The 27660-nt window shown below is 46.7% G+C and overlaps 1 protein-coding gene across 7 annotated transcripts; it reads right to left on the bottom strand.

The window, feature by feature from the left end:
* Positions 1 to 9: 9 nt before the first annotated feature.
* CHD4 (chromodomain helicase DNA binding protein 4) lies at positions 10 to 27660 on the bottom strand. Of its 7 annotated transcripts, none has more exons than XM_083718216.1 (40): positions 27584 to 27660; positions 25474 to 25663; positions 22634 to 22761; positions 22271 to 22465; positions 21785 to 21903; positions 20826 to 21067; positions 20478 to 20605; positions 20177 to 20312; positions 19568 to 19749; positions 19218 to 19457; positions 18177 to 18380; positions 17879 to 18084; positions 17341 to 17472; positions 17009 to 17105; positions 15451 to 15642; positions 15155 to 15355; positions 14825 to 14962; positions 14110 to 14231; positions 13824 to 13997; positions 13389 to 13530; positions 12711 to 12842; positions 12480 to 12597; positions 11951 to 12075; positions 10592 to 10856; positions 10310 to 10482; positions 9907 to 10090; positions 9724 to 9810; positions 9248 to 9336; positions 8915 to 9048; positions 8492 to 8636; positions 8136 to 8301; positions 7722 to 7849; positions 7186 to 7312; positions 6924 to 7001; positions 6688 to 6825; positions 6483 to 6591; positions 5134 to 5266; positions 4146 to 4341; positions 685 to 860; positions 10 to 525 (listed from the first exon to the last, which is right to left on the bottom strand). In XM_083718216.1, exons 2-40 carry the CDS (start codon positions 25568 to 25570, stop codon positions 508 to 510), a joined length of 5796 nt encoding a protein of 1931 aa, XP_083574342.1. In that variant the 5' UTR covers positions 25571 to 25663; positions 27584 to 27660; the 3' UTR covers positions 10 to 507. The 7 variants fall into 7 exon arrangements, with proteins under 7 accessions (XP_083574342.1, XP_083574347.1, XP_083574344.1 ...); XM_083718221.1 differs by having other exon boundaries at positions 7186 to 7309; positions 9910 to 10090; positions 27584 to 27650; XM_083718218.1 differs by having other exon boundaries at positions 9910 to 10090; positions 27584 to 27639.

Below are 27660 nucleotides of genomic sequence, written 5' to 3'. Positions count from 1 at the left end.
AGAGCCAAATAAAATACAAGGAAACCTTTATTTTCAACTTTTATCAAGATTTTTTTTGTCTTTTTTCCAGCTGTTTCAGAGGACAAGTCCAGTCAGTTTTTGTATTAAAAGGATCTTGATGGAGGTAGCTGTGTCTGTCCTGACTTTTGCTTGCACTCGTCTTGGTAAACAAACTCAAAATAAAATTAAAATCAAGGAAGTGTGGGCCAAGGTGATGCGCGTCGCAGCCAAGTCTGTGTAACACATGTGGCGCTGCAGCCTCCAGCAGTCACTATGTACAGAGTCCGTCCAATGTCCTCTTATCACACCCAAGTGCAATCCAAGTGCAACTGGCAGCTTATGGAGAATTGCACTTCCTTCTCTCACCAGCCACATCCCCCATGCAGGGAGGACCTCATCTGATCAGGAGTGCCAGGCAGAGGGGGAGGAAGGGGGTCAGAATTCAAACAAGGGTGTGTGTTTGTCACTTCAGCTGAATCACTGGGTTGTCAGCACTGGGCAAGCGTTTCACTGCTGCTGAGCCACCTAGGGCAGGAAAAAAAAAGAGAGGAACAAGAGCTTCTTAAGTGCTGTGTATTTCCTGCAGAACCCACCCAACCTGGGGCAGTCGCCAAGGGCCCCCTCCCTCCGGTTCGTGGCCAGGGTTAGGGTGGAAGGGGAAAGGGAGCAGGTCCGGATGCTTACCTGCTGGGGCGGCGGTGGCGGAGGAGGCTCACTGCTACGGTTTGCCAAGCGGCTGAGGATGTTGCGCTCCGACATCTGGAGACGCACAGCCACTGGAGGAATGCGGGCAATTGTGGCGGGCAGCCGCGTCACATCGGCCTTCATGTCGCTCAGCAACTCCTCCAGCTGCTTCAGCACTGGAAGAAAAAAGGAAATTCTAGACTTACCTGTGAATTTGGTCTCCGTAAGGGGAGGGGGGCAGCTAGTCTTTGGGGAAAGCCTCTCTTCTAGGGCCAGGAAGGCAGGCTCCAATTTTGGGTTCAAGGAGGCAGGACAACCCCCTCCCCAACTACTCCCACACTGAGAATGCACCTAGGCCCAACTAGAAACTAGCTATATAACCAACAGCTGAAATCTGGAACAGTTCTCTACATCTATATGGAGAGCGCACGACATAAGGGGTGGCTCCAGTCATCTCAGAAGCAATCCTCCCCTATTGTTGCATTTGGGAGCCTACAAGGTGGAAAAGCACCGCAGAATGGACCTAGCTGCCCTCTTTTCCTTGAGGAGAACAGAAATTCACAGGGAAGTACAGAATTTCCTTTTCTCAACCTTGGGGTGGGGGTGGAGAGGGCAGGTAGAATTAGGTTGCTAAAAAGAGAAGTACCTGTCTGGAAACTGGCAACTACTGTACACTGTCACTTCCAGAGGGTATGCAGCCATATATGGAAATCTAGCACCCAAAGACCATCTCAACTTAGTCCAAATGTGTCTTAACAGTGTCTGGTAAAGTCAGGCATCGAAACCCATGTGGTAATTTTTCATCTCTCTTAAGAGGAGAGCTCTCCCTGAAGGATGGAGAGGAAACGGTACCCCTTTACAGAAGGAGCAAAAACAGTCTTGCAAACCTGCAAGTTGCTGAAGAGTTCGCTAGGTTGACACTTTCCACTATGCCAAGGAAGCTGTAGGCACTTTCTTGCCCTATGAAGTATTCTTGGTTGAGACAGGTAAGACCTCTACTACTTAATGGACAGCGTGTTGTCTATGGAGTACTCAAAAGTCCTGCAGGCATCACATGTATTCCATGACAAACAAAGGTCTGTAGCAAAACCCTACCCACAGGAGTTAAGAGGTGTATGAAATTGGTCCCCGAGGGCTTGGGCAGACAGCGGAGATGTGATTTGGGACAGTAGTGGAGGAGTGTTACTAGCATGCTTGCAGAAGTCTTCCTACTTGGAGAGAGATTCAATCTATGAGGATATTCACATTCCCTAGTTGAGAAGCAAAAGATCAATCTAATGAGATTTTCACGCAGCTGATTAAGAATCAACGTCTTTGTAGTGTTGAGACGGTCGTTGCCACACCTTGGGGACAATGCCAGAGAGATGGAGAACAGATAAGTAGGTCATCCTTCCACTTTAAGACCACTGGGATCCCGATGAAGACCAAAAGGGTTTGGCATAAAATTTGCTATTATTGGTTCCTGCAGCTGAAACGAAAGCACCTGCATGTCTGCTCTTAAGGATGTGAAGGTAGGCCAGGATGACACTGAGCAGGGATACATGGCCTCAGACAAAGAAAGAGCATATGAAACTTGTCCAGGAACTGCTTGCCATGCTTTAGTATCCAGCATAGTCAGTGTGTTTCACCATTTTTCTTCAGGAGTGTAAAAAAAGAAAACCATTTCCCCTTTCTGAGACAGGAACGGGTTTTTGGCCTTGATTTCCAGCACTTTGGAAATCCAGTGACGTTTTGAAGGTACTGTTGGATATATAGGAGTTCCTCCCTAAAATCTGTGTCTTGGCATCTTGGTGAATCTTAAAGCATAGCTTCTGGAGATTAATTTCATTATCCATTGGTGATGGTTGTTCAGATGTCCATGAATTCCTTCAGGTGGCTTCCAGCCATCAGGCTCTTGCAGGAAAAGGGGTGGGGCACAATAGATAGCCTAAGTTTGGACTTCTTTCAAGAGCTGCAACCCGTTTTGGATTTCTTTAGATCTGCTATTGTTGCAATATGGACTTGATGCCCATTTTAAGACATAAAAATAACAACAACGTGGTTTGGAAGATCGATTTGTGCACTATGAAGCTTTACTTTCTCCTAAAGACTGCCTCCAGAGGCCTTAGACTTTGAATTTACACCTTAGCAACAGAGTTCTTCAAGGCAGCCCTTTTGGAGGCCATGAATCTGTTACCTAGTTATGTAAGTGTCCAAAGATGAATCACCAAGAGACACTCCCACTGAAGGCAGCATTTATCTCTCCTTATCTAGCATCACAGAGACTCGTGAAAAGGTGGTGCTAGTGATAATGAACTCCGTGCAAGATTATCTTAGCGTCATAGCTGAGGAAGCCCACATTTCTGACAGGGGAGATCCAGACTTGTAGTTCTGCTGGTCTATCAACAACTCATCTGCTTCAGAAGAGCACTGCCTTGGAAGCAAGATCATTGTAGGGGGGTCCAACTTGGGAAAGAGTCCACTCTTGTGGGATGTCTTCAGCAGCTTTCTGGCCATGTAAATAGTACCTATCCCCATGGGCAATAATAAAATAATGACCTAGAGCAGATGTGCTCCCAAGATGTACTGCACCTTCTACCTCTTCAGGGAGTGCACTTCTGCCCCTGGAGCAGGTATGAGAAAAATGAGTACTATCACGTCTACCATGGAATGAGGGATTCCTGCTCCTAAACACTCTCTCAAGAGTGCATTTCTTTTTAGTAAGAGGCAGAAGAAACACACTGATCCACTGCATAAAGGTGTGTGTGTTGGGGGGAATGGTCTCCCCTTTAATGGGGAGGAGGGAAGAAAAAGGATGGTTGCCTCAGGCAATGGAAGCATCTTTCCCAGAGAGTGGGCTCTGCAGTAGGGGGCCTTCCTTGGGGGTTGTTACCTGGGCCTTCCTGTAATTCCACAACTGTTTTTGTGCCCTTTTGTTGAAGGGAGGCTATACTACCTCCCATTGCATTCTCTCCGTCGGGTAATGGGTGTGAAGGAGAGCAGCCTGTGGTGCAGCAATGTTCGGCTGCAATCATATGATGGCACCAGCCCAAACATGTTCTCATTAGCCAGGCCAAAACATTCCCCTTCAGAACTAGTGGGATCTGACCTATAAAGCCTGACCCATCTCCTGCTTCCTGCAGCAAAGTTATGTCATCTCGCTTTTCGTTGCTTTGTGACTGCAAGACAGCCAGGTTCTGCTGGAGCCTCCCAAAACCCAAAATCATTTGGGGATTTAAGGGAATTAAAGCCCCTCTTCCTCGTTTTAAAATTGGAGTTTGCCTTCTGAACCTGGAGGAGGGTTTTCCCCCCAACACTAGCTGCCCTCCTCCCCTAGAAGAGAAAGAGAAGTTGCACATTTAGAAAGACACAGGCACTGGGGGGGTGGAGGGAGGCGGGATGATGTGGGGCGGGGGGAAGGGGCCAGTGGCACACAACAGAAATCTGCCCTCACTCCATGTGATTGCCTGCCGACTCCTCACCTTTGTGAAGCACCGCGTTGGCTGGTTTGTTTCCAGCCATAGACTCCTTGGATAGATGCTGGTGGCTCTCAGCTAGGCACTCCACCTCAGCAAAACGGGTGTTCAGGGCCATGGAGGGATGGGATGGATCTTCTGACATGTTCAGGTAGGCAGCTCTCCTTAGCTGTTCTTCGATCACTAGTGCCTGCTCCAGCAGCTGCAAAAGAATTTTAAAAACCACAGGATCCTGAGTCCAGCTCTTCAAACTGCTGCAAGGCTCCCTCCCAGAACAAGGGAGGTCTTTTCTCACTTGAGCCACGCAGTTTCCTCTGCAGGGTCTATGCCAATTGCTGACTCTTGTCTCGACATGCTTACGCACAGTACTAGAAAGATCAATAGTGTTGCCATAAGGAGAAATCTATCCATACGCTAAACTCCCTCAGAAATGGCATACCACCACAAAGTTTATTGCAAGCCTATGAGGAATGGTTGCATAGCTTATGCAATCTTGTACCGCCACACAATTTATTCTTGAAACCAAAACAAAACCATGGGTTCAGTAGCTAATACTGCATGCAAAGAACCAACCCCTGGTGCCTATGCCAGCTATAGTACAGGCTTGCACTGGTACAATTAGGTCAAGAAGATAACAGCAGAATCACCCCTTTGACATCTGCAACATAACCTGAAACAGAATACACAAGTTTGGAGAGACATGTAGCTAAATGCTAGCTGCAGAATTACCACTGTGCTACTGGGATCTATAGTTCAGTGTGTTGCTCCAATTGTACCAGGTGCATATAGCATGAAGCCACTCAGCCTCTCAACAGGTATTCTGTTTGTTTGTTTAAGAAAGGTGCTATGGCAAACAGGCCCGCATATTTTAAAAAAGCTTACTTATATTGTGTAAAATATATATTGGTGTGAGTTTGTGGGAGAGACCGTCTCCATTCATTGGAGAAAACTCAAGCCACCACTGATATATAGCATTTAATTCATAGCTTCTCACCTTAAACCTCCTGGCCAAAAATTTGTTCTTTATCTCTAGGAAGTTGCCCCTGTTCATTTCACCCTTGAAAGGCTCATTGAGGATGGCGTAACGAGGATCGTTCTGGATATCTTGCCAGCGAGCGTAACCGTGGCTGAAGTTGGCCAAGCTCAGAAAAAATAATTTTGGAAATGCACTGTTCCGGCAATTGCCATTGCTTTTAACACTCATCAAGTGTCTTAGTGGTGATATTATTATTTATTACATCTCTGAAGACCATAGGACAGTGTACAATATAAAAACAAAAAAATACATACCACACAAACAACCCCCTACCCGGAGTTTATAAGGCCACAGATTCTTTAATTAGCCAAAGGCCTGGGAGAAGAGGAAAGTTTTTGCCTGATGCCTAAAAATCTGTAACAAAGGTGCCAAGCGAGCTTCCCTGGAGAGATTATTCCACGAACAGCTGAAGCTACAACAGAAAAGGCCCATTCTCGTATTGCTGCACTCCAGACCTCTCTTGGAGGAGGCACATGAAGAGGAGCCTCAGATAATAATCACAGGGGCTGGGTTATTTCATTTGGGGGGAGGCGGATCTTGAGGCATTAAGATTCAGTATTGAGACAGTGTTCCTTTTTAAATAGGAAGAAGTCCTCTAGATTTTTCAGAAGATGCAAGTCAGGTACCAGGCTCCCATAGCCCCAGATTTACGAAGCAGGTGCTAATGCAATCACCCTCCTAGCTGCTCACCTCCTTAGCTCAGCTTTCTCCATCCTACTACTCTTCCTGCCAAACCACTGCTGCAAAATTTGCTGGAGCATAGCCTGCCTGCACCAGAGAGCAGTTCTCTGTTTGGATGAAGCTACTATACAATGGCAAAGTGGAGCTTGCCAGACAGAGCAGGCAGATTGCCTTAATAGATGATGAGAATCACACAGAAACAGCAGCAATTGCAGCAGAGCTAAGCAGGAAACCTGAAAATCCTTCAGAAGTTAAGTGGCAAACAGTACAGTATCCTAATGCAAGCAACTGAGTGCACATACATATGTTGGTATGTATTATTGCAACATGCAGAATGCATTCATTCTGGGAGAGCCGGGTTCAAATCCTGTTCAGTCAAACAACCACAGCATGCAAAATGTGGGGAAGTTGCTCCTATCTTAACCTACCAAGTAAAAATGTTGCAACGCTAAGGTGAAGTAACTCAATGTACTGTGCTGCTTATCTTCTTGGAAGAAGGATGGAATATGAATAGTAAGCGGCAGATGCAGTGGACGAAAGCAGGCTAAGCTGCAATGGCAGCTTAGGACCCACCGAAGCCCTTTGCACGGGGCCACACTCAAAGTCTAGGGCTAGAGAAAGGATACTTTATGATTCCTGCCAGGAGCCAGTAGTCATGGCGCCGGTGCCAGATCTCATAGGTCTTCTTGGTAACGGTAGCTGCTCGCTCTTCATTTTGCCACAGGGAGTGCAACTCTGCAAGAGGAAACAATGTCAGAAAATTATTTTCTCATAGCCGAGTGACACCTCGCTTCCCCACAGTCAACACCTTCACCCTCGGCCTGCCAGTACCAGTGAAGCCTCCGTCTGCAATGTTGAACATAAACCGCTGCTTCATGGCTTTCTTGTGCCGGTCTTCAGAAGGCTCTTTAAGTGTCTCCCCGTTCTGCAGCATCACGACATCCTTCTTGTCGTCTTCTTTCTTTTCCTCTGTTTAGGGGGGAAAAGAACTTGCTGGTTAGTCTCCGGATCTCCGCAGCGACAGGAGGCACAGCCAAGGCCATACCAGCCATGCCTAGAATGCTCACCTTTCTCCTCAAGGTTAATTGTTGGAGGCTCAGGGTTTGACTCCGCAGGCATCTTCTCTTCCACCTTCTCTATGTCAGCTGCAGGAGAGGAAGGTTTTAAGAATTGAATGCATCCATCCTGATTTAAGCAGTGGCTAATTCAGTCCCAACCAGGTTAATCTTGGTAACCCTGTGAACTCTCCTTGACATCAACACCAGAGAGCCCCCCATGCTCTGGAATGCCATTTGTCTTGCACATGCTTCTATGAATTAACAGCCATACCTTTGCTTTCCGTTTCCATTGGCTCCTCTTTCACTTCTACTTCTTCTGGTTTCTTCTCTTCGGTTTCCACAGCATTCACAGGGGATTTCGCCTCCTGTGCGGGGGTCTCTGTTGCAGGAGGAGCCTGCTGAGTGGGCAAGAGAAAGAAAGAAGGGGGGTGGGGGTAAGAATCATACCCAGTGGAGTGTAAGAACATATACCAACTCTGTGGTCAGGTTTCACAGCACATTCAGCCACAATAACAAACGGCTCTCTCCCAGCCATGGACACTGTTCACTGCTTTATGGAGTTTTGCATTTTTAAAAACAAAGCATTTATCTTTCAAAATAGATGTCTCTCTTCAGAATCCTGCAGTAGGTGCAGAGGAATAACTGATTAAAAGCCACATTTCCCTCCCCGTCTCCCAAAGACAATAGGGCCAGGGGATAACAGCATTTGAAAGCTGAAGAACCTCAGTCATCAGCAGAGTATTCTAAAGATCAGAAGAAGAAATGCAGTTATTTAGCAACAACATGAAGAAAACCCTTGAAGCTCACCTCAACCGGGGCTTCATTCTCAGCAGTGGAAGCAGCAGCAGCAGCAGTGGGACTAGTCTCCTTCTCAGGTTCTGTGGGCTCCCCTTGATCCTTGGTAGTGACCCCCTCTTCTACTTTCACTACCTCCTCTATAAAGCAGTAGGGGAGAAAGCAGAAGCTTTCAGCACACACCACTTGGGACTCAGAAAGTCTCTATACTCTGATCCCCTGGAATGACCCTCCTCCCATGCAGACAATCCACAGCAATGTCCTCTTGTGCCTTTGAGGGTTAGCCTCAGCTCCAGGAAGCCCTCCTAAATTAAGAGTTGGTTTGATCTACGTCCGCCCCAGGTCCTCTGTCGCAGGCGGAAAGAGGAGCAGCATTGAAGGCTGGACGGGGCTCTTTTAACAAAAACAAAAACGCAGGGCTCTCACCAGGTGGAGGAACAGGGGCAGGGGTATTAGGCTGTGTGTCTCCTGGCGTAGAGGGAGTTGGGGTCTTGGGGGAAGGTGAACTGGGCTGCAAAAGCTTCTTGTTCTCTTCTATCTCTGCTAGCTCTGGCATACTCCAGCGTCCATTCACATGCTCAAACTCTTGCACCTAATGGGATGGGAACATGGAAAACACATTTTAGTCGTTCCAAGTCAGAAACAAAGAAATGCATCAGTGTCCTTCTGAACTCCAAAAATAGAAATTGGGAGGCAAAAGGGATCACCAGTTAGTCCATCCAATGCATATAAGAGGCTAAGGGCCATCTAGAGGTCTCTAAAAAGTTTGTTTTAATACCCACCTTCTTGCGTATGAGAGACATGACCCCTATTCGTGTGAGGACGTGCTGTCGGGACAGGCCCTCGCGTGGGACACCATCAGCAAACGTTTCTGCACCGTCCGCTCCTGGCTCACACAGGTGGCGCATGAAGAGAGAGACGTAGGCCCTGAAGGAGGGAAGGGAGCGTTAAAAAGACTGGTAGCATCATGACTGCATAAACCCTCGATGCAAGCAATTCCCCACAAGACTCACAATTAAAGTGTGTGCAAGTTCTCGACCAGCAATCTCCCTTATTCCACTCAAACTAGCTTGGTTTCCAGAGACTGTTTGTCAAATTCCATCACTCCCCAGCCCAGACATGGCAAAGCAAAGTTTGTTCCCCTAATTCCACTCTTTCTTGGGCATTACAAGTTATGCCTCCTCCAACCAGCACGCCAGACTCACTTAAACTCCTTTTCTGACTTCCCACGGAGGTCCCGCACCAGCCACTGGGTGGTAAAGGCATCCTGAGGTGGCATCCCATAGCGCATGATGGCATTGAGGAAGGCCTTCCGCTGGCGAGCATTGAAGCCCAGAACCTGAACAGGAGAGAGAGAGAGAGAGAGAGAGAGAGAGAGAGAGAGAGAGAGAAAGCTTAGATGCAGCACCAGCAGCCCCCCAAGCATAGAGGCTAAAGTCTTCCACAAAGGATCTGATTTTGTTAATTTGGAAGATTTCTACGCCAAACCCTCAGTATAACTCTCAGAATTTCACGAGTATAAAACTCTTAAGAATTACCTCAATGTTGCCTCCCACACGAGCAAGGAGTGGGGGTAGGGGTTTGTCTTTGTCATTCCTCAGGCCTTTCCGACTAGGCCGGCGAGCAGCTGGCAAGACAGAAAAAAGGGAGAAGTACCAGTTTAAGACACTATATTGAATCAGATAGAGTTTGGTATGCAAAGGAAAAGCATAGCAATCATATAAAGAGCTTCCAATCTGTTTCGCTTATTCAATTTATACCTGGCCTTTCCTATAAGGAGCTCAAGGCAGGATGTTTCTCAACGCACCCTAACAATTATTAAATCCCAGCAGCCCTCTAAAGTTTGTGAGGCTGAGAGGTCACAATTGGTCAAAGGTCACCCAGAGAGCTTCATGGCCAAGTGGGTGGTCTCTAGTTGTGCCCTGATGCTCTACTCCACTACACCACTGTAGCTCACAGCATATTGCGTTTTTCCCAGAATCAAAGAGTCCAAATGCACAACGCCTCAACATACCTTCCGACCTCTCATCAAAATCTTCATCTCCTTCCTCAGAGGCTACAGAGTAATCAGACTGATTATCTGACTGGTCATCTTGCCAATCTGGAAAATAAACAGAAGGCCCAAAGTCAGTTGCCTGGGAAAAACCCAACCATTGTTTTTATAAAGCCACTTCCTCCTATCTCACGCACGCACAACTACCTCGGTCTTCCTGCGAGCCATCGTTGTAGTTGACCTGCTTGCGGATACGTTTGCCCTTCCCCAGATTCCTGGCCAGGTCTTCCTGCTGCTGCTCATAATGGTGACGAAGCAGCTTTTCCCAGTAGTCTGGATCCACAGACTCCTCTTGTTTGATAATCTCCCGTTCAACCTCCTCTTCCTCCTAACATAGGAAAGTTAGAAACGTGAAGAGGCAATTCTGAGCATACTTACTCAGAAATCCCAATGCCTTCAAGTAAAGCTTTCACCCTAGTAAGGAGGTTTAGGATTGAAGCTTCAAACCCACGCTTGCTCCAGAATTCCATCCTCTAGCCATCAGCAGTAAATGCCTTTGCACCAAGAAATAAATGAATCAGAAAGCAGGCGGTCAATTTCCACTTACCCCCATTTCCTCTTCACGCACCACATACTGGGCCACCTTGAAGGAGCTCAGGTACTCATTCATGCCCTGAAGCTCAGCATCCTCCGTCTCATCCTGGTTCCGGTCCAGTAGGCGTTCAATTGCCTTATCGTCATAATGGATGACACTGCCGTCCTCGTTTTCCTTGATATCACCTGGAGGAGGGGGAGGAGGACAGTCTTGCTGTAATCAAGGAGTTGTTGGATAGCTGAAAGGGGACAGAGCAAAAGCTCTAACTAAAGGAAAGTTAATCACTTCACTCACATTGTGTCACATTACGTAGATTCTTGCCACTTTCCGTGGCTTCGTCTTTGAAAAGCTCTTCAGTACCAAACTTGAGGATGTCATCCAGTTCCTGTTTAGACATAGAACCAGTCTTGGAGCCTAACCCTGGCCTCACAACCAAATGGGTCAACATCATTTTCTTCTTGGCCACTTGCGTGATCCGTTCTTCCACAGATGCTCGTGTGACAAAGCGATATATCATCACCTTCCTGTTTTGTCCAATTCTGTGAGCACGGCTGAAGGCCTAACAGAGAGAAAAGGGTACTCTTTCAGTCTTCATTCATTAAACCCCCTTTTGCTGTCTTTGGGTCCCTCCATTTCCTTGCCTTCCTAAAGCAGTCCTATCCCTTTGCCCACTGCCACATTAGTATGCCTTCCAAGCCATTTCAAACCACAGCCTAGCATTACAAGAATGATCCTAGGCAAGCTTTGGGCTTTCACACCTCCTGTAGAATAGCAGGAGTCTGAAAGGTTTTACTTTCGCTTTACACTAAACCCAGATGGCATAGCCATCCAACCCCCTTGTAATTTTTTCTTCCTTTTAATGGGGACCATTAGAGGGTGCTTTTACTTCAGAATACTTTCAAAAAAGCTCAGGATTCTATCATCACACGGTTTCCCAGTTGACTCTTCTAACAGAATTAAAGTCAACCCCAAGCTATATACAGCATATTCTGCTCAGCTTTCCCGCTTCCTAGCCTTTGTAGAACTTCAATTCCTTATTATTATTCCTCCCCGGTCTCTAGCCATATCAAAAAAAGATCCCCTTGCACCTTCCTTTATACTTGCATTCTTTTTATCCCTTATTTGAACCCGGATAGCTCAGTTGGTTAGAGCGTGGTGCTGAAAACGCTGAGATTGCAGGTTCAATCCCCATATGGGACAGCTGCATCTTCCTACATTGCAGGGGGTTGGACTAGATGATCCTCAGGGTCCCTTCCAACTCTACAATTCTATGAAACACCATGTCCTGCCACACTCCTGGGCAATGATCATGCCCGTTGCTCCCAATGGTTGGCTTTTATACACTCATGGAACGTACCAGAATACAGCCCTTGATTTACCTTCAACTTGGGTGTTCTGGAAGGGGAAGGCCGTGTTTACAATCGAGAGCAGGTGGCCTTGCTGCTGACAAACTGCGGTAACTCTTAAGTATGGTTAGTTGAAACAAACCAGTTTCAAGTCAGTTTAGGAACTAGCTGTTTTCACTAGCCATAGCTGAAATTAACCACAGTAAGCTATACTCTGAAATGCAACTGGCTGCTTCCAGATTCCTCCTCACTGTTGCAATGGAGGGTGGGGGGGGGGGGAGATTTTTATTTTGCTGCTCAAACTCACCTGAATATCATTGTGTGGATTCCAGTCAGAGTCATAGATTATCACGGTGTCAGCAGTGGCAAGGTTGATGCCAAGCCCCCCAGCTCTGGTGGAAAGCAGAAAACAGAACTGTGGAGCACCAGGAGCTAGAGATAAATGAGACGAGATACTGTCAGATTATCGCATACTTGGATCATCCAGACCTTCATTTTCACCATTCTCCAAATAGAGCAGGGATACTATAAAGCGTAATCACAAAGAATCCTGTGTTACCTTAAAGGCTAATCGATTTGTTATGGTGTAAGCTTTCATGGACTACAGTATGCTTTATCAGGTGGTGGTGAACTGTAGTCCATGAACGCTTATATGCTAACAAATGTGTTAGCCTGTTACAGCAAAGAGGTCTTGTGTCAGCTCAAAGAGTAACACAGCTGCCCTGCTAGTAGTTGTAAAGGGTGAATTGACATTTTTAGCAAAGTATGAGAGGGGATCCCTGGTTCCTGCTAAGGGTAACTGTGCCTGCCATTATGTACTCTGTCTCATAACATACCGTTGAAGCGATCAATGGCTTCCTGACGCATATTTCCTGTGATCCCACCATCAATTCTCTCATACTTGTATCCTTCGTGTTCCAAGAAGTCTTCCAACAGATCCAACATTTTAGTCATCTTTAGGGGGGGAAAGACAAAGAAATGAGTTGGAGTAAAAATGCACAAAATGCATTCAGCTAACCTATCACCATCTGGAAAAATTTCCCCAATACACAATAGCTCTTGGTTACCTGAGAGAAGATCAGCACCCTGTGACCTCCCTCCTTGAGGTTCTTCAACATCTTCTGGAGCAGAAGCAGCTTCCCAGAGGCCCGGATTAGGGCACTACCATCATACATGCCGTTGGGCATCTTTGGTGCTTCCTGCATGAAAAATTGAAAAGGTGGGTGAAGAAGGGAGGGAAAGTATTCTTCAAATTGTTGGTCCTGGCCATTAATGATTCACAAGTGTCAAACAGCTTACCCTGTAGGGACTCCAGCAGTCTTATCATGTATTCCTTCCACTTCATTTTTCTTACCTATGCCTCTCTAGCAATTCTCCCTATTTTTTTGCAGCTGCCCTATTATTTCCATACAAAAGGCAGCATAGCAAGAAACAGATGGCCTATTACTTAATAAATTTCCTGCTCTGTGCCAATTCTCAGTCTTTTGAGATGATCATCAAGTTATAAACTTCCCTCCAATTACTACATTCAAAAGCTAATGATGTGGCAACTGCTGCTCACAACCATGCCCTCAAATGATAGTTGTGCTTCATAAAACCAATACATATGACAACATTTAAGATCAGGATGAAGGTTTAAGCAGGAAAGGGGAGATAAAACAACAGGCCCATTCCCCAGTGCTTAGACATTTAAGAGCAAAGTGTATAGAGCACTTGAAAGGGAAATTCTGGGAGACAGAACCTACCATGGCAGCTACAGGAAAGAGATAGGGATGATTGCAGCATTTCTTCAGATCCATAACCACATTGAGTAGAGAAACTTGGTTGCCACCACCCCGGGCATTCAGTGCTTCAAAGTTCCTTGTCAGGATATATTTGTAGTACTTTCTGTAAAAATATGAATATTCACATTGCTGATTACTTATTTCTTAGGTCTGCTGCAAACACTTCGCTTCTACCTCAGAACTATCTGTTGAAGCACAGCTCCCCTCCCATTCTCCCCCCTTGTACTGAGAAAAGCAGCCGTACAAGTCTACTTTATGCAGCCGATCAGCATGAGAGACAAACCAAGAACAGGAAAGTGAGCATATTAGAATTCCAGGACCCTGAAGCATAGGCTAAACCTTGTTAATGTCAAGATACTTCGCTAAAGGAGTAAAGGACTATCTTCCCACACTCACTTCTGCATAGGACTTAATTCCACTCTGACAATAAGCTCTGTCTTAGAAGGCATGTTCTTGAAGACATCAGCCTTGAGGCGCCTCAGCATGTGTGGGCCCAGCATATCGTGAAGTTTTTTGATCTGATCCTCCTTGGCAATGTCTGCAAACTCTTCCAGGAAGCCTTCTAGGTTGCTATGAGGGAAGTCAGACAGACAGTCAGGAGAAATTAAAAAACAACAACAAGAAACATGGGAACAGCAACCCAACAGGTAAGCTGTGCTTGAGTGCACACTGCAGGACTTACTGAAATCTTTCTGGCGTCAAGAAATTAAGCAAGTGGAAAAGCTCCTCCAAATTGTTCTGCAGGGGTGTCCCTGTGAGTAGCAGCTTGTGCTGAAGAGAGTAGCCATTCAACACCCGGAAAAACTGAAGGAGGTGTGAAGGGCACAGCAAGAAAAGGAAAGATAGAAAGTCAGACAAATTCACAACGTATTTCCAAACATACAGATCTGCACAGAAGGCGACTAGACACCGATCGTGTAATCTCCAAGCAAGTTCTCAGCTTTTGTAAAACTACAATAACCTATCAACAATTAAAGGACTATGCAGAGGCCAGCCTGAGGAGCATCAGACTGTTCCAGTACAACACAGAAAATAACAAATGAGATTAACATTAAGTTTTTTTAAAAAAACAAAACAAGCATGTTCAAATAAAGCACTGTTCATCCCTCTTTTAAAACAAGAACAATCCTTAATCATAGTGCACAAAATTAGGAGCTGCTGCACAGCAAACACAAAAGCAGTTCTTGAGGGTTAATAGCTTCCTCATACATGGGTGCACACACATATATATACACAGTGTAAAAATGCTGCTTGTGACAAGTCTTCTGAAAAGTTTGTTAATATTGAGTTTAGAAAGAGAGAGCAGTGTCTAATCTTGGCAAGCCCCTCTAATCAGAGTCATAAAACATGGGGAAAGGAATAAAGAGTTTACAGATCCAAGATAAATTTATTCCTACCTTTGACTGGTTATTCTTCAGTCTGTGCGCTTCATCCACTACAAGGCAGGCCCAGTCAATGGAGCCTAGAATGGCCATATCAATAGTGATCAATTCATAAGAAGTGAGCAATACATGGAATTTCACAGATGCCTCTTTCTGCAAGGATCAGAAGTTGCACATTAGGGAAACAAATAGCAGGAAAGGTATAACCACAGGCCAGACCCACACTCACAAAAACCCAGCTTTCCATCATTTGAAATTACTTGGCATTCAGTGCTTCACACAGGAACCTGCAACATTACAGAGTTCTCAAGAGAGGCACTAACTCCAATTAGTTTGCTGTAATACCTTCATCTTGAAGGCCTTCTTTCCCCCACGAATAGCATTATCTTCAAAGGAAAATTCATTTTCACGGATAATGGCCCGGCTGTCTTTGTCCCCCACGTAAGTCACCACATACATGTCTGGGGCCCACATCTCAAATTCTCTCTCCCAGTTGATGATGGTGGACAATGGAGCGCTCACCAAGAAAGGTCCTTTAGAGTGTCCCTACAATCAGATAAATCTGATGTTAAGACAGCAGGAAACAGACTTCCGGAATAATGATATATATGTGTGCATGTCAAGGTCTTCTGGAACCTCACCTCTTTGTAAAGAGAATACAGAAACACAGCTGTCTGGACAGTCTTTCCCAGACCCATTTCATCTGCCAGAATGGTGTCTGTGCCCTGAGCCCAAGAGAAACGCAGCCAGTTCAGACCCTCAAGCTGATAAGGATGCAGGGTTCCTCCAGTCACATCCAAGTAATCAGGCTGTCTATCATACTTCACGGTTGGCTGCAGAGATGGAGAAAAGCAATCGAAAATGTTCAGTTTCTGCCATTGCTGCTATTAGAGAAAGCTGAGTCTTGCCCAATTGGATAACATGTAATATCTCAGCCTAGGGCTCAACAGTAAGTTTTAAACTGACTGCATGGCACATGTTTAAAATTTAAAAACAACAACACCTTATCTAAGCAGGGTTCTACGTGCTCAATGTATGAATAAACATTAAAACAGGCCACTCACACACCAGCTTTGTGCAGCTTTTAAGCTATGTACCTCATACATGCATACTGTTTCATGCTGAAAGGTAACCTATACTTTATTCAAACCTCTACTAGTGAAAATTGTTTGGGAAGAACAGGATATGGGCAAAGCAGGCAAGAACTAAGGGAGGAACACAATGCAAAAAGGAAGCTTGTTGCTTCCTTTGAAAAGTCAAGAGTAATTTCCCCAGGCAAGAATGGTGTGAGTTCTGTATAGCATAGGACTGCCATACATCCTGGTTTCCCCAGACATATCCAGGATCCCACTCCTGAAAATGGGTGTGCAGGGGGAATTTTCGGAACTCGGCAAAATTTCTTTCTCAGCGCGGGACTGGCTCACGCCTGCTGCCTCCCTCCCCGGTTCCCTCCAACATTGCACCCTCTCTCTCTCTCCCTCCCTTCCATCTAGTCTGTCTCTCTCTCTCTGCGCCTGATAGAGATGTGTATTGGTGGTGATGGGGTGCCCCTATGGTGGTGGGTGAGTGTCCAGGTTTTTGCTCTTTGAAATATGGAGACCCTAGTATAGCACCTAGGGGACTTCCGATACTACACAAAAAAATTAGTAGAAGCAGAGGATGGTAGCTCAGTAGACAAGATCCTTTGCTCTGGTGAATATTACTTTACTTTGTACAGCAGTATATTCCCTCTTTACAGAAGGTTGTGCGCCTGCATTTATCCCTCTTCCACCCATGGCAAAAAAAGGCAAAACTGCTCCACCTCACTGTCTTTGGCCTGAGCTACTCTCGGGGTGCCAACCTGAATAAAATAATCGATCACAAGACACAGCACACACCATTTGAGTGGCACTGCCCATCAACTTGGGAGGGGGGCTCAAATATTGTATTTGGGGTGGGGCGAAGAGACCTCATTCCCTAGCAGTTGGCTCCTATGCTTCTGCAACTTAACGCCATCAAAACTGGTCCAGGACCAAGATTCCACAGAATGCATAAAAATTACAAAGGATTGCTTTGGTGATCAAAAGCATTATAGATACATAGTTTTCGCTCCAGCTACAGAACACGCTGTCTCCGACCGTGAACATACAACGGCAGAACCACCATGTCCTTTCCCCTTCTTGCGTCTCCCTCCCACACCCCTCAAAGCCATTAACTCACATCCACTGTTGGAGTTTCTGGGGGCCTCTCTAATTTCCGCAACTTCACTTTCTTTATCTTTTTTCCAGGTCTTCCTTCTTCACCCCTCATCAATTCCCTGTATAAGAAAAGAGGCACACAGGTCGTATAAACTCTGTACTTCCAACACAGCAGATGGAAAGAAGAAGAAACTCTTCCAAATGAAGCACCCCAGGGCTGAGTAGAGTATCCTTCTCCTTTCAGAGAGAAAGCTACAAAGATCTTAGGATAGCTATGCTTCAATTCACATTACCAACCCAGCTGGGCTTTTCTCTCATCTGACCCACTTATCAAAGAATGAAATCCATGCTCACCTGTGGTTCCAGTATGCCGCCTTGTAGATATCATAATCCTGTACCTCTGCCTCCTCATTCTCCCAAGAAGCCTGGTCATATGGTAGATCCCTCCATTTGATAAGGTAGTGAACATTCCCCTTCTTATCAATGCTAAAGGAGAGAGAGATTAAATGAGTATCAGTCTATGTAAAGTAGTAAAGGATGAAAACTGCATATATTGTTCCTGTTTCGCCCCCCCCCCAAAAAAATACAGTTAATGAAGGGAACCAGAGGAGGCACAGAAAAGGAGGCTGAATTGTGTGTTAGGATTTCTTGGTTCTTACTGATTTTATCTTGATTGGCGTTGCTGCTTTTATATTATTCTTTACATGTTTGTGTGAGTGTGGAAAGACAATATATAAAGTAAGGTGTGACTTTACATTCATTTGGCTAGAGACAATTGGAATTGAATTTCTCCTTTTTGAGTGTTTCAGGACCTTTTAGGGTCGCTTTCAACTCAGGAATGTTCAACCATTCATGTTTCAGAGACTGAGGCAATCTCAACCTCTTTCCTCACCTGTGGTTGAGAATCCGATGGATCATCATCCATTCTGGCTTGATTCCATAACGGTAAAAACGCTCCTCCATCTCTGCAAACTTTGGGTCCTTGTTCTTACGCTTACGGCTCTTCTCTTCTTCTCCCATAAAATCTCCTGCAGGAGGTTCATCCATATCATTTTTACGCTGGTAATTGCGAAACAGTACCTGGCAATGCAGCTCCAGCTGAGATACAAAGAGATGCAGTTACACACCATCCTGACATGGGGTAAGCAAATTTCTTTGCTCTGCTTCTAGTAAAGATGCCTTTTGCTTACCTGTAGTTCAGACACCCAAGAACAATGCCAGTAGGACATGCCCTGCCACTTGACAAAGAACTGTCGCTCGGGTCTTCCCTCCAGGGGCTTCGGAGAAGGTGCATTTGGGTCTGCATCAGCCGGTCGTGGCACTGGCGTGGCTGGTGGGGGCTGTCCCCACTTCCAAGTCAAGATCTTCTGCACCTTACCCTTCAGAGATGGACACTGGAGAAGATGGAGCATGGCATTAGAAATCAGTCCCCACCACAGCTTTTGAACAGCATTGTATCCAATCTGCTTCATATTTAGAATCATAGACCTGTAAGGGACCACAAAGGTCATCTGGTTTCCCCAGACATATGCATTGCAGGAATACTTTGCCCAACATGGGGCTTGAACACATGACTGTGACAACAAGAGTCTCCTGTCCTACTGACTGAGCTACAAAGGTTCCAATTATTTTCTTTATAAATTGTAGATTGGCTGCAAGATGGGAAATGCAGGTGGATTGCACCAGGCGTGGGAATACAACCTAGACATAACAGATGAAGATGCTTCGGCTAAAAGACACGTGAGGCTTCCTATAAAGAACATTTTGGCCAGAGTCCAGGAGGCAATGCTGAAGGTAGTGTCTTGCTGGTACTGAACTCTACAATTTTACGATTCTGTAAGAGAAAGACCCTCATACATTTATGGAGGGAGTATTACAAGCTTACTGGTTGTTATGTTGTTTCTAATATTTATGGGTCAACCATTGAACCCAGACCCTGGACCTATCACAAGATGCTAATCTAGACTCTCCCTTTACACACAAGGACCTAACTTTGTTTTTAAATACTTGGCAAAAACTGATTCCTATTGCAGCAGATGAACATAGTGCTAGCTCACTTTTTAACCACAAAAAAATTAATCTGCCTGGAGAGTAGGATCCAAAAATGTACTCAAATGCTTTTCAGAGCAGGATTTCAGCGTGAGCCATCTTGATTCAAATGCTATCTCACTCAGGGGACTCCCACAAACTCAGCTTGTATTTCCCATTTGTGGAAGAGCACAGGAACTCACAGTACAACGCGGACAAAGCCATTCTCCGTTCGGAATCTCTGGCAAAGGTGGATTCAAACAGTGGATGTGGTAAGAAGAAGGGCAGGCATCGCAGCAGAGCAGCTCTCCTCCATCTTTGCAGACACGGCAGAACTCCATGTGGTGATCATCCTCCTCCTCTGCATCTCCCACAGCATCCTCCATGGTCTCTTCACCCTCAGAATTATCTTCTTTAGCCTCCCATTGGATACCCTCTTTCTCCTATAGGGGAGGGAATCCGTTAGACCAAGATGCTCGAAGTCCCTCAAGCGGTCTTCCTAACCCCCCTGCATTCCCAGGCCTCTAGCTGCGTCATAGAACCCAAAACTCACACAGTGCGGGCAACTCCACTTGCCCTCTGGCGCTTTCTCCATATCTGGATCCAGACAAACCATGTGATAGGCACGAGGGCAAGTGTCACACAGGATGATCTCTCCCCCCTGTTGGCACACCTCACAGTAGTCCTGGTGGTCCGTTTCGTAGCCATCAACGGTTGCAGCAGAATCCTCTTCTCCTAGCAGAGCAAGGTGGTGAAGAAAGCTTTTAAACAATTAAGCAAGCAGCAGGTTCAAGCAACAAGGAGGATACTCCAACCTCGTGCCACAGAGCAGTATCTAGATAGCAAAGATTTATTATTTAGAGAGCACAGCCTGGATATCACTATTGTATCCCAAGGGTCAGAGAGCAGGAAAATGGCTTTGGGTGTACCATAAAAAGACGTAACACAAACTTTAAGTTTTCCTCACAGTGTGTCTTGTCCCGTTGAAAATCCCTCAATCTTTTAAGTCTGCAGAGTTTGACTTCTTCCCTAGGTACGCAATAGCAAATATTTTATACCAATGGTCCCCAACCACCCTCCAGACACTTGCAATCATGAAATCCCTGCCCCTGAGCACACACTTTCCACACAGCTCCCGTATGAGCCAAGCAGAGCTCGGTACCTTTCTTTTTCCTCTTTCCTGCTTTTAGTTTCTTGCGGCTGCGGCTGCTGCGACTGGTAGAGCCATCTGACACAGAGTAGCTGTTGATGCTTGCATCATCAAAGTCTGACTCAACATCCAAGTCATCATCCTCACTCTGGAGGTACAAAAATAAATAAATACTGTAAAGGAATATGAAAACTGACTTTGTGACCCAGTGCTATTGAGGCTGCCCCACACAAACCCACACACCCATATCCTGCAAGAGACAATGTGGCCAAGAGAAAATTCCCACCCTCTTACCAGAAAAAGAAAAACTCACAGATGATCTTTTACGCTTGGAGCCAAATCCTCCCAGCTTGATTTTCAAGGGTGCCACCTTCTTGGTTTTGGGTTTTTTGATCTCAGGAACACGAGGACTAGCCTTGGGTTTTTTTCGGGCATTGGGACCTAGAAAACAGACCGTCATCACCCCATTATTAAGTGGTACCTAGATCCCAGCTGAGCTGTGCTTTAAAGGGAAATGTAAAATCTTATGAGAGATTTCCAGAAGTGAATTAATGGGTGCCCTGCAATACAGTTGATCAAAGTTGCTAGAAGAAGGTACAGAGCTTATGAACCCCTACCCCCCCCACTCATCATCGCAACAGTCCCCATATGATCACCTCACCTTTGCCTTCCTTGGTCTTAGCCTTCCGAAGCGGGACTTCAACTGGGGGCTGAGGAACAACTGTATCCACGTTAGCCACCATGCTCTCCACCACAGCCACAGCCGCAGCTGCCGCAGCTGCCACAGATGCCCCAGAGCTCCCTTTAAAGGGGTTGTTTGTGCTAAACTCTCTCCACTTGGCCCCAAGCACCATCATCATTTTTGAGACAGCAATTTTGGGATTCTTAGCAGCAATAAGTGGCCTACATGGGGGAAGAAAAAAAAAAGAGCACTGCTGGATGGTCTGGACTTTGGGAAGAAAAAAAAAAAGAGCACTGCTGGATGGTCTGGACTTTGGGAAGCTCAAACTTTACAACCTATTCTTAAGACTGTTAGCCCCTCCCATTGCCCCTGAAGCCAACTAACATATGGGAGAAGAACATGTTCAAGTATTCCTAGAAAAGCTAGGTATGTTCCTAAGTCCCCAACTCTGCCACAAACCGAAGATTTTTGAGACTAATTACTTAGGCTTTCCAGTTTTGTCTTCCATCCTTCTATGGGTAATAGTTAACATGCAAATCTAAACATGCCTATTCAGAAGTAAGCCATAATGAATCCAATGAGGATTAGGATTGCAGCCTAACCTATTTCCTACAGTAATCCAACAATTCTGTAACACCAAGTGCCCAAGCCTGGAACACTGTGATAATTTATATAGCATTTTCTACATAAAAACATTCATAGAAATTCACATAAATTATCTCAATAATTCTTACAACTGCCTTGTAAGCCAAGTAGTATTATCCCCTGCTTTAGATGAGGTGTCAAGGCACAGAAAAAGTAGCATGCCTATTTGCCATTCAACAAAAAAACTAAACCAGAGACTTACAGATAATACACTTCAATATCACATCATCTGCTAGAATATTAAGTCTTTCTTGCCCTGCATTCTCAAGATAAGAAAAGACTGTACGACGCACCTGACAAATTGGCTAAAAGCCTTGTAATTGGTAAGAGTGCGATAATCTTCCTCTGTGAAAACATGATCAATATCCTCCATGCCCCAATCCTCTAGAAGCTGGGCAGAAGACTTAGGTTCCTGGAGAAAGGGACAGGGAAAAGTTGCTAGTTAAAAAGATACTAGTTTCAACAAGGAGACACTTTCCTGCCATGAGCAGGAAGCTTGTCAAAGAAAGGGCAGGATCAGCAGGAAATTAAAGAGGACTGGGCCAAAAGGAAGAAGAACCCAAGACACACACACCTACCCTACAAAAGCAGGACAGGGAATTCCCTCAGACCCCCAAGAAGAAAAACATCACCCTCTTTTAGCAGCACCTTGTGTTGTGCCCCCCCTTCCCCCCCAAACCTAAAGTACAAAAATAAGTAAGATAAGCAAGGGTAATCACTATAGCAGCAGTGGAATCACGTGTTCATGTGATTTAATGGGCCATTCTGGATCTTCTCACCTTGGAGTCATCATCTTCATCCTCTTCTTCTTCCTCCTCCTTGCGCTTGGCTTTGCTCTTCTTCTCCTTCTTAGCCCCAAGTTTCTTCTTCTTCTTCTTCCCAGGGGTATAGTCACTTCCCTCACTGTCGGAGCGCAGCAGCACCTCCTCTTCCTCCTCCACAAATTCATTTCCTTCACCAGAACTGTCTCCAAGCTGGAGGGGGAGGGAAGAATTAAAGCACATAAATCAGCACCCAAAAAATATTCTTTCTAAAAGGAAGCAAAACTGTAATGTAATCAACATGCAGACCCATCTGTACATTAAGCTGCTTTTCTCTCCCTCATCCCCCCTCTCAGCCACAAGGCCTACTCTATTTCTTACCTCTTTTTTCTGGCGCTTACTAAGCTTGGGCACTTTAGGTTCCTTCAGCTTCTTGGGTTTCTTCTTCTTCTTGATTTTTGGCAGTTCTGCCTCTGATAAGAGTTCTTCCTCTGGCTCTTCTTCCGGCTCTGAGGGAAATTATGAAGGCAGCAGGGGTAACTAATCATTTTCCAATGCCTAGGTGTTCCTTCACATTGCCACAGACTACACCCCACTTGTACTTGGTCCATTGTTGCTTTGCCACACTCTCAAGTTAGACCATATGCAATAGGGTCACTCCTCACTTCTTCTTTTTTTGAACTGGGCCCATTTCTGAATTACCTTTCACTACCCCATTCTTTTCCCCATGGGTGTGATTCCAGTGTTCAACCTCCTGCTATTGCACTGAAGTAACAGCAGACTGAAGTACTAGCCCAAAACTGGGGTTAACAGATTAAAGAGAACAAGGCATCTCTGATCTCATCCCAAAAATTGTATACAGGGAGCCTTCATTGAAAGAAATTGGAAGCTCGTCCTATACTAGCTTCCTCCTGTATCCTCACAAACCTAATGCAACTCAAAGAGAGGGAGGGGGTCCTTTGCCCAGGGGCATTCAACCCATCTAAGGTCTCACCTAGTGAATGAGGATGGTGCCACCTGCCTCAAGATTCTTCCAATGCACCAGCAAAGACTAAGTGTCTTCATGCATCTTCCTCTACCTCTTGCTTAGTGAAGTTATTCCATATGGAAGACATTTGTTTAGTCCAGCACCAGAGCAAAATACAGACTAGGAACAGTACTGGTTTTTAATGCAACCGAAAAGCAAAGCACTGCCCCCTTCATCCCTTACCACTTTGTTTCAAATGAAAAATATGAGTCTGCAAGCAAGAACTTCTGAAGAGACACCTGCTAGATAATGATCAGGGTATAACAAACATTCTCTCCCACTTTCCTCAAAATCCCCCTGAAGAAACCTTCATAGCTAACAGCAAACTCAACTGGACGCTGCTTCAACTCTCCCATCCTACCTAGACTGAAATGGAGGTTCTGAGTACTAACAATCACCAGGTGCTAACTCAGGTGCCAGCCCTCTCACAACTCACAAATCACCTCCTCGCTATGCAAATGCAAGCTTTAACTCGTTCCCTCTCCCCCTCTCATGTGGGTGCACGCGCATGCATGCACAAGCACGAGCGCGCATACACACACACACACACACACACACACACACACAGAAACATGTCACTCCTTAACCCGACAGACCACACTCCCATCTGTTCTCCAACCCCCAACAGCCCAGAGGGGCACAGCCAGCCGGCAGCTTCCTTTGTGACAAGATCCACAGTAACCAGCCATTCTCCCTCCCCTCCCCCCTCAGCAGCCACCCCCGCCCATTACACGCAGCCAGAGTCACAAGCTCTCCCTCCAAGGGAAAATGGCCTCCTAACCACAGGCACTGGGCAGGAGGGGGGAAGCTACAGGTCACAGCAGTTGCTGCAACCAAAGGACAAGGAGCAGAGGGGAAACGGCACAGGGTGGAGCCCTGCTTTCCCAAACCAGCAAATGTATCCTGTGCCAGAAGTATTTTCCTTCAGCAAGACTTTCCCGTGCTTCTCCCTCCCCATGAACTTCAGGCAGGCTCCGCTCCTCAAGCATCATCTGCACCTCTCTAGGCCTTCTAGCATCCAGCAATGGTAAAAGAGAGCTGACTCCCTCTTTGGCCTGTGAGCTCAAAAACACACAATCCATGTCTGCCCCCCTGAACTCCCAGCTGGGCCAAGCACTAAAAGCACTTCAGAGGCCAGGAGACCTTCACCCTGTTCCTAGGGATATTCTTGCACTCAACCCAAATCAATAGGTGGCCACTCCATACAACTGAGCTCAACTACAATTCTTCTGAAAGGTACCAAGGGAAGAAGATACACAACGAAATGCACTGCTCCCATGTCCCTGCCACATGGTGCAGGCCACATTCAACCCAAAATGCAGGTGAGCAGCTGTGAAGTAGGCTTCACAGGGTGTGGCTAGGGAGGAAAGTGGGTCATGCAACAGCCCAGGGCACAGATCATTTTGGACACAAGACATAGTTGAGCTCTCAAGTGGGCAAGAGAAAGGAAAGCCTTCCACTTCGTATTTCCCTTCAAAGCAGCTTGAAATGTGCATAAGAACCTGTCATCCACCCTCACTTCAGTCAATCCACTTGAAAGGTTCCCCCCTCCCCCACAAGCCCTCCCCACAATGAATTCCATCACACCTTTAGGAAAAGGGACGCAATAACAAGGAATGAGACACTTTCTATCACACACAGAAGTTCCTAGTAAACAGAACTTTCACCTGAGCCATGTCTTTTCGCAGCCACCATTCATGTTCATTCAAAAGCAAAGCTAGCGTGACAAGCTACGTATTCAGAGTATTCAGAATGATTGAACGGGGTCTACAGGAAGCCCTCTCCAGGCAGCAGGAGGAGGACTCAGCAGGAAGCCATGGAAAGAGGCAACCAAATGAGACATCTAAAACATTAGCAGCTATAGCAGTCAATGATAAATCTTGCAGCCCGGGTGAAAAGAAGTTCAGAACAATTTTTAAAAATTTCCCTCAGCCTCCGATCCAAACTATCAAGTTATCCCATCATGTCTATGTAGCAGAATTATCAGAAACACAGGACAAGATGCCTCCCTGCCCCCCGCCAAAACCCATTAAGCAAGAGCATGGATTAAGCAGGAAGAACATGACCTTGTCATTACTGGTCTAAAGCATGCAAAACAGGAGAGAACTCTTTTTGTTCCTTAGTTCAAGAAAAAGCCACCATAGCAGCCCCAAAACGAAGGAGTCAACGCTCTTCTGCTAGCTGATATGTGTACCTTGGTGTTGATGGATGCTGTTGTTCAGCAGGATCTCCATCTCCTCCTCGTCGCTGCCCGCAGAGCATGGCGATGGAGATCCTATACCCGACGCCATGTCCTCTGTTTCGGAGGACAATCCGAGGGCTCAAGAAGCTCCTGCTATCTCCTGCTATCTCGGCGCCTCCTTACTGCTAAGGCCAGCAACGGGCTATAGGGAGAGAGAAGGAAAAGAAAGCTTAAAAGTCGCAGCCTTTTTATAAGAAACAGCCAAAAGACAGCCTCTGGATCTCTGGAGAAAGGTGGCAGAGGGAGGGCCAGACAACTAGGTAGCAGCTTGGTCCAAGCCCTCATCTCAGAAGGCCTTCAGGCCAATGCCAAATTAATCCGAGTCACAGTCTCATTATTATGAGGATCCTGACAGGCAGCACCGACTTGGGGTTTCCCAGTTTGGTTCCACCTGTATTTTGGGCAGACAAAACCTGGGGGTGCGAAACAAAAGCCTTGAGCAACCCACCTCCCATGGGTCAAGAAATGCCTCTTGGTGGCGCCTCTGTGGTCAAAGCTACCAATAATTCAAAGCCACCACCACCACCACCCAGAGAGTTTGTTTCAGCTCCTGGACAAATAAAAAAAGAAGGGGAAAAAAACGCCCACTCACTAGAAGACGCGCAATGGAAATGCTATAAGAAATGTGGGGCTGGTTTTTTATTTTGATTTTTACAAAGCCCACTCATTCTTCTCTGGCCGAGAATGGACGTCCTGGCGTCCCCTGATAGGCAGTTGGGATTTTAAAAAAATAAAATAAAAAGCTTAACTCCCCCTTTTCCTTCTGACATAAACAGGCTAAGGAAATTAAAGTTTTGGACCAGGCTGTAAAACAAAAAGGCGGCTTGAGGGAAGCTGAGAAACTTGTCGGACCCGTCCCACTCCTCCTAGATATTGGGGGGGGGGGAGAGGAAAAGACCCAAACTGGGGGGGGGGGGGCTGGGGGAAAATAAAATAAAATAAAAAAGACCCAAACCAAAACATTTATTTTGGGGCTGGCTGAGAAGAGCAGTTATTGAAGGTTGAGTGGGGGGGGGGAACGCTATGGCAAGGAAGGTCGAGGTTTGGGACGGGGGGGGGATTTCCTCTTGCCATGGGTTGGGGGGGGTAAAACTGAAGAGATAATATCCCCACATACAAGGCACCCCCCTAACACGTGTCTGGGGGGGGCTAATATTCTCCAGCCCGCCCCCCAAGAAAGACGAGGGCACCCCACCCCCTTCTCCCCCCCCCACCGTGAGAGGCTGTGGGGAGTTCTGTGAGGGGGGAGGAGAGAAAGGGGGCGTTTGGCGAGGGGGGGGCAGCTCCGCTTCCCTCAGGCGGCGGCGGGTCGCCCGGGTTGCAGGGCGGCGGTGCAGCCGGGAAAGCCGCCGCCTCTCCTACCTCGTCCCCCCCCCCAGACCCCAATATCCTTCTCCCCCCCACCCCACAAAAAAGCCCCCCCCCGCCCCTTCTCTGGGCTCCTGCCCCTCTCCCGCCCTCACCCGACTCCGGGCGCCCCGGCTTCTTATTTCTCGACGCCGCTGAAGGGAAAATGGCTCCGGCTCCAGCGCCGCCTCTTAAAGGGGAAAAAAAAAGCCCCAGCCAAGCCCCTCCCCTCCTCAGCGCTCCCGCCTCCATCCCATAATAATCCCGCTCCCTTGCCCGGCCCCCCCCCCCACGGCCGCCACCACCACGGCGCCTTGGCGACGGGTCCCACCCCCGTCACCTCAGTAACACACACACACACAGGCCACCCCTCGACCGAGCCATCCCATAATACTCCCCTGTCCACAAAACTCGGGAGCCCAGCCCTGCATCCCATAATAATCGCCCTCCCCCCACCCCCAGCGAAGCATCCCATAATAGTCCTTGCGGGGCACCGTCCAGTAATCCGCTCCCCCCCCCAACACACACACCATGCGGAAACATCCCATAATACTCGCCCTTACTCATACATACCACAGTAGCCACCCTTCCCCCCACCGAGGTATCCCATAATAATCACATTCTCTCCTTGCTCCCCCCCCTCCTCCTCCCTCCACTTTCCTCCCACAGGCACTGTGTCCCTGCCCTGAGCATCCCATAATAGTCACTACCTTACCCTCATCTCCTTCCCTGGCTCTTCCAGCCAACCCACAACAATCTCCCCCCCCCCATCACTCACTCACTCCCTGACAT

The sequence above is a fragment of the Podarcis gaigeae genome (genome assembly GCF_964106915.1).
Source record: "Podarcis gaigeae genome assembly, chromosome: 17".
Lineage (NCBI taxonomy): Eukaryota > Metazoa > Chordata > Lepidosauria > Squamata > Lacertidae > Podarcis > Podarcis gaigeae.
This window is presented reverse-complemented; position numbering and strand designations above follow the sequence as displayed.

Coding starts and splice junctions, on each gene's coding strand:
- CHD4 (XM_083718216.1), bottom strand. CDS start 25,570: ATGGCGTCGGGTATAGGATCTCCATCGCCATGCTCTGCGGGCAGCGAC. Junction 14,232..14,824: donor TGAAGAATAACCAGTCAAAG/GTAGGAATAAAT, acceptor CACCTCCTTCAG/TTTTTCCGGGTGTTGAATGG. Junction 4,342..5,133: donor TTTTGGCCAGGAGGTTTAAG/GTGAGAAGCTAT, acceptor ATTCTTTTGCAG/CTGCTGGAGCAGGCACTAGT.